Raw genomic sequence first — 6574 nt, 5'->3', positions numbered from 1 at the left:
TTTTTTTTTTTTTTTTTTTTTTTTTTTTTTTTTTTTTTAAGAATGTCCTCTGCTAAATGCTCGAAGGTACATGTGACACACCTGTGCCAGATCGACTAACAAGCGTCACGGTTTCCGGAAATAACAAGCTTTTACAATCGCCAGCTGCCCATTACATTTCCACTCGGCGATTCTTGCATCGTCTTCAGTCTGCAGCAAAAAAGAAAAAGAGAAGAGAAATCGTAATCTGCTATTCAAAATAAGCTTTTAATTAACCAAGAAACTCGTTAAATCTCAAATTATTGAGATGATCAAGAGGAATTGTTTTTCATTAAATTTTATTGTTCTGTTGTAAAAAGAGATAAAAAAAAGAAATGTATAAAGAATGTTTGTTTTATTAAAATACAAATAATACATATTTTAAGAAAAAAATATTGCGAAAGAAATATTTATAAAAATTGTTTGATATAACAAAATATACATTGTGTAATAATACTTGAATACATCATATGAAGAAATCATATAAAGATGAACTTTGTTTTTTTTTATTTCACATAAAGTTATGTAATTTTTAATGTATCAATTAAAAAATGCTGATATTTATATTGAAAAATTTTTAATTTACAAATATTCTAATTCGAAATTCAACAAAGTATAAATTTTTCGACACAAAATATTCTTTTTTTCAAAATAATGAAATACATCGATTATGAAAATTAAATTTCATATAAAAAAAAATCTAAAATTAATTTTTAAACAATATCTATAATTTTTCAATATATAAAAAAATTATATAAATATATAACATATATATTTATTACGTTTCTTTATATCAAACAATTTTTGTAAGAATATTTTCTTAATAATATTCTTTTCTTAAAGTATTTCATTGCATTATTAATAACAGGTACTCCAATATTCATTTGGAAACCAGTAACTTGTTATTCGTTACGCGATCATGATGGATAAGTTTGATAAAAATTGCTGTTAATTAGCGAGCGGGAATCGCGAAAATTTACGATAAAAACGAGAATGATAAGATCGTAGACGATACCGATATACGCCCATCGTTTCGCCTACAAATTGTTGCCTTCATTCGTGTAGTTGTTTCTGAGTAGAGGAATTTATGAATTGAAATTCTCGAGGCTTGAATTGTTTCTTGTGACGAGCGAGTGATTCGACTATTAAAATTTGAGGTTATGTTGTACTTTAAATGGATATTATATACCGCATTTATTATTAGTGAAACGTATTATCTGATATTTTTCTATTTTTCGAGATACATTGTAATATTTTAAATTCTATACGAGTTTTATCTTTGAAATAAGATTAGGAGACCTTATGTGCTTATTAGTGATTTAAAATAAGGTATAATTTAATCTTTTAACATGGAGATTTCAAAGAAAATGATAAAATCTTTAATTTTCATATACGTTTTATACATAGTTAGACAGTATTTTAATTAAAGAAGGTAGCATAATTACAATACAATTTTTAACCATATAGAATTTATTTTAATGTTTTGAGCGTATATACAAGATGATAAGAAAAAAAGATTTATATCTTTAAAGATAAATAGTACATACCAAATAAAGAAAAAAAGTTCTAATAAAAATAATCGAAAAAGTAATACGTGCAATGTGATAAACAATTTTAATTTTCAAGCAAATAACTTGATCTTTCTTGATTAAATGTTTTCTAAAAACATTCTTCTATTTCCATATAAATTTAAAATCTTATCTCAAAATCACTCTTAAAAATAAATCACGCTTAAAAATAAAATTGTTTATAATTTTGAAAATATTAATTTTATGATCTATGTTTGTTAATATTTTTTTACTACATTTGGTACTATTGTAATATTATTCTAAAAGTTACGAGAATCCATTTCTTTATATTTCTACATAGAGTTAATAAAATTGTACAAGAAATTCACTAACCTATTAGCTTTTCTTATTCTTTAACAATTCCTTAAGAATGTCTCACATATTTATCAAATGTATATGTTTACACTATGTATAAAAATATTTTTCAAGAAACTGAACAATAGTATGTCAATTGATTCCTGATTAATTTAACTATACTGAAAAATCCTCAATAAAAACTTTATCTTTATCGTTATTAATTTTATTAAATTTAATTTCTAATATCACTTCAATTAATATTTTATTTAAAATATGAAAATATTCATTCAATATTCACTTGATATCGTATCGAAACGTGCAATCGAGAAAATATCTCATTTTCACACCTGAGATTTGTCGCCAATGTTCAATCTTGTTTCACAACTTAATTGTATAAACGAACTACATAACCTCGCTAGATGGACGAGGATATGACCAACGACTAATTAGCACTTCGTTATCTAGCCTCGTAAATTTATTCCACCGGTAGCGTTGTTATCGCTGTATACGAGCACAATACACGAGCGTACACTGTCACGGATCTTTGAAAACACGATTTCCTCTCTTTTTCACCATGGTTTCCTACGATCTCGTAGCGTATCATAAGGCGTTCACTATCGAGAAACCTAACCTCTCTACGTTGGCCGGAAGTTATATTTAAGTCTACCGCTCATGAGTTACATATTGTTACTTATCGGGGTAAATGTGTGAGAATCAGACAGATACAAGACGACTTTAAATGATTTCCTTTGAATTCCATCGTGGAACACCGGTGTTTTAACAGTTTTAAGGATGTTATGGAGACTAATTTTATGTTCCACTTCCGGCAAGAATCGTTATGGGTATGTTGGTATGTAGGAGTACTGCTTTTTCTTATTTTTCATAGTCGTTTTCCATAATTGAGTTGATAATCGAGACTAGTATGATATTCATGAGGTGCGTTTAACGATTATTAAAATTCTGATTCCTGCAGGAGATATAAAAATAAGTTTATTAACCTTAGAGTGACTGATTCTGAAAATAATTATTTTAAAATTTTTGTTTTCCTTATAAATAATCTATTTTTAATATAATTTTTGTTTTGTATAATTTGTAATATAAGATCTTGGTAAAGAATTCATGAATTTGTTTTCATTTTCGAAATTTTATATTGTAGATAATTTTAATTAAAAAATCTAAAACTTTTTCTAACACCGATTTAAAAAAAATTTATTGAAAAATGTTAATGTATCAATCATTAAATAAACTGAGATGAATGTAAATCAGGATAATGTTATAATAAATATAATATATGATGTAATAACAAAGGAATTTTTAACGTAATCAAGATGACCCAACCGCCTTCGCATTTACGTGACCTACTTGATATCAATTGCTAAGAATCTTGGAGAATAATTCTTCTGTATCAGCCTTGGAAGAATTCATCCTTTCTCTATTGATCACAATCCATGTATAGAAAGCTAATATATTCTAACAATACTCAATATATTTCTTTATCCAAAAAATTAAAAAAAGAAATGTTATCATCTTTTATACAAGAATATGAATTAAGGATTTATGTTTCAGCTAGCTACAAAGAAAATGATAAAAAATTTAATTTTCACATACATTTTAAAATAGGATATTTGAAGATAGCAACATAATAGAATTAAATTTTATCTAATTTTATATACCAATTACAAATTAATTGGATAAAGATAAATATATTAATTAATAATAATAATAAATTAAGTTAATTATTTACAATTGTTATTAGATTGTAATCTAACAAATTTTATTTTCTTATCTGCATTTACAATTTTGATTTAACAGTATGATCTTGATTTAAGAAATAGATAGATTGATTTATTTTTCACTAATGATTATTTAATTTTCTATCAATTTTTCAAGAATATATTTCTCTTATAATTAAGATTTCTAAGTTATTAAATTTGAAATACAAAAAATAACAGATTTTAAAAATATTTAAAATTTTTTAATCTATTAATTAAATTAAATTTAATTTAATTAATTTAATTAATTTAATTAATTTAATAAGAAACTTTATATTCAGAACTGATTTTACTATCTTATAATAATTGTATATTAAATATATCCAATAGGCTTTACTATATTTTGTAATTTTGTATATTTTATAATATAGGTAAATTAACGGTAAATAAAGATATAAAATAAAATAATCAATTTAGAAAACATGATATTAAAAAAGACTCATGGTTTTCAAAAACTATAAGATTTTTAAATTTCAAAATATTATATCTTTATAAAAAAAAAAAATAATTTCTCACCCATCATATCCAAACGAATAAATTCGCATCGCATAAAATTAATTTTCAAAAACAACACTTCAACACTTCTTCTTTATCATCCAATCATCTCCAATTATCCAAACATAACCACTCACATCCACTAAGATTCGATAAGATTCGTCATCTTGACGTTGATTGCTCGTTTCTCGCACATGAAGCGTGTGGAATGCCAGGCATCCGTGAAACAAGCTTTCACATTGCGTATCCTACAAAGTTGCGTATCATCACTCGATGATCGATGATAGACTTGAAAAGATTCGACCATGAATCGCAACAATTGATCTCGGCCACGGAGCTTCGAATTCCTCGGCTGTCATATTAAGGAAACGAGTTTTAGGTTAGGTTAAGTGAAGAAGGTACGGGAGTAGTACTGATCGAGCTGTATCGATTCGCACAATTATTTAACGTCCATTAATTAATTCAATTAGAGTGACAGCGATTGTTCGTTAATTAATTCGATTTACACATAAGAATCAAACTATATTTATCCGCTGGATGATCAACCGATCGAATGTTAACAGATACGTGTTAGAGGCGCACATACAAGCCCTCTTGTGAGTGAAATAATAATCATTAATATCGAAACTGTTGATATATTCGAGCGATTCGATATTAAAATTCTCAATAGAGTATCGATATATATCGATAGAAATTGATATTGATCTAAACGTTTCGTTAATAAAATTCTTAGAAGATCAAAGTTTATCGATTAAAGTTTTAGATAATCGATATCACTTTTCGATATTAATATCTTTTAATATTTATAATATCAGGATTATAATATGATATTAAATATCGAATGAATTATAATATACATATAAATACATTAGATAAGAGAATAAATATATTATATTATGTTAATAAATAAAAAGATTATATCTTTATAATGGAATTGGAAAACAAGCTATATAATTTAGTTAGAAAAAAATGTTGTAAATAAAAATTATTTTATACACATAATTTTACGTATTTTAATAAATTTCCAAATAATTATTAAATACACACGAATTTAATCAAATTCCATTAAATTATTAAAGCGCCTTAATAATTCCATCTATGATATATTTCAGCTCGAATCGAAAGAGGCGAACACGTGTATCGACGTCCACAAGAATTCACTCGAAGACGACACCAGAGTCCTTTGTCGTCGTCGTGACCAACATCTTGGTTCCAGGCACACCAGGAGGTTCCATTGTTCCGGATGTCGTCTCAGATTCAACGACTGAACGTCACGTTCCCCGGCGATACGCCGTCCTGTCGTCGTCCTCTTATCGGGCCACTCGCAGAGCCACCTTGGCAGCCTCGAATAAGCGGGCGTGACTTTGCACCGACGGCTAATCGGATCGAGAAGACGCGAAAACGCCAATCCTATAATTCCGTCGTAGCGGAAGGTCTCGCGGCCTTCTTCCTGTCGGATTTTTCGCGATGGAACGATGGACGAGTCTTGACGGATCCCCATCCACAAATGTAGCAGAACGAGTGTATTGAAATATTTTGGGGAACACTGTTCACGAATTGAGGTGAGTTTAAATAAGTAAAATAATATTGAGACGGAATCATATCGAATGAGACAAAATAACAAGAATAAATGAAAAGAATCAAATTTTAATTGTCACGTGATCTTACCTTAATTATATATCGTTATATAAGTTATATTGTCAGTTTTGAATATTGGCAAGCAAATTATTATTGAAATGTAAATAAGTGAGATAATTAATCATTTTATTATTTTTTTAATTTATATATTGTATTGGTAAAATGATTTAAATTAATTAATAATTAATCATTTTATTTTTTTTTAATTTATGTATTGTATTGGCAAAATGATTTAAATTTAAAAATTAAATTAGAGAAACAAATTTACGTGCTACTTACCTTTTTTATGAAGTAACAAATTATGAATCGGATAAATCAAAATAATTTCATTTCATTTTTAAAACTTCTTTTACACCCTTTCACGCTGATAAACGAATTAACTAAATAAAAATTACCTTCCAAAACCTGTAATAATCTAAAAATACAATACTGCAAGGACACGTGTATCCTACTACACGTATCCCATACTCGATATTTCGACACGAACTCGAATACTCGGTAATTTGCAAATCAATTTCCTCGAATCCCCTATCACGCGAAAATGCTAATTACACGTAAGAGTGCTTGTCACCTATATGTACAACGATTAAAAACGTTTTGCAGCGTATCAAAATCCTGTTACACCTCTTCCATTTACTCGATCGGTCCCCTGTTCACCGTGGAACGGAACGAAGGCACGCTTGTAAAAAGTGACATCGAGAGGAGGTGGAGGGGGGCGTATTAAAAAAAACGCAAATGCGACAAGGTGGTAAACGCAGACAGGCAATTTCTCAAGATTACTTTGAA

The 6574-nt window shown here is 27.6% G+C and overlaps 1 protein-coding gene and 1 long non-coding RNA gene across 5 annotated transcripts in view; one reads left to right on the top strand and one right to left on the bottom strand.

Annotated features, from left to right (window-relative positions):
- Positions 1–5737, top strand: part of LOC102679455 — a 26338-nt gene extending 20601 nt beyond the window's left edge. For 2 of the 4 annotated variants that reach the window (XR_421887.2, XM_006616365.2), the window contains exon 2: positions 42–295. Coding sequence is in view for 3 of the 4 variants with exons in the window: in XM_006616365.2 (XP_006616428.1) it covers positions 42–99 (58 nt within the window). In the remaining variant the exon portion in view is untranslated. Of the gene's footprint in view, positions 1–41; positions 296–2327; positions 2734–5262 lie in introns of those variants that run through there. The other 2 variants (XM_031510771.1, XM_031510770.1) reach the window with 2 other exon arrangements.
- LOC116185713 lies at positions 2716–4675 on the bottom strand. The gene is made up of 3 exons (XR_004150595.1): positions 4172–4675; positions 3246–3453; positions 2716–2850 (listed from the first exon to the last, which is right to left on the bottom strand). It is a non-coding gene; the product is annotated as an uncharacterized LOC116185713 (long non-coding RNA).
- Positions 5738–6574: the final 837 nt, after the last annotated feature.

This window comes from Apis dorsata, unplaced genomic scaffold (genome assembly GCF_000469605.1).
Source record: "Apis dorsata unplaced genomic scaffold, Apis dorsata 1.3 scaffold_260, whole genome shotgun sequence".
Taxonomy (NCBI): Eukaryota; Metazoa; Arthropoda; class Insecta; order Hymenoptera; family Apidae; genus Apis; species Apis dorsata.
Note: the sequence above shows the minus strand (reverse complement) of the source record. Positions and strands in the feature narration are given on the sequence as shown.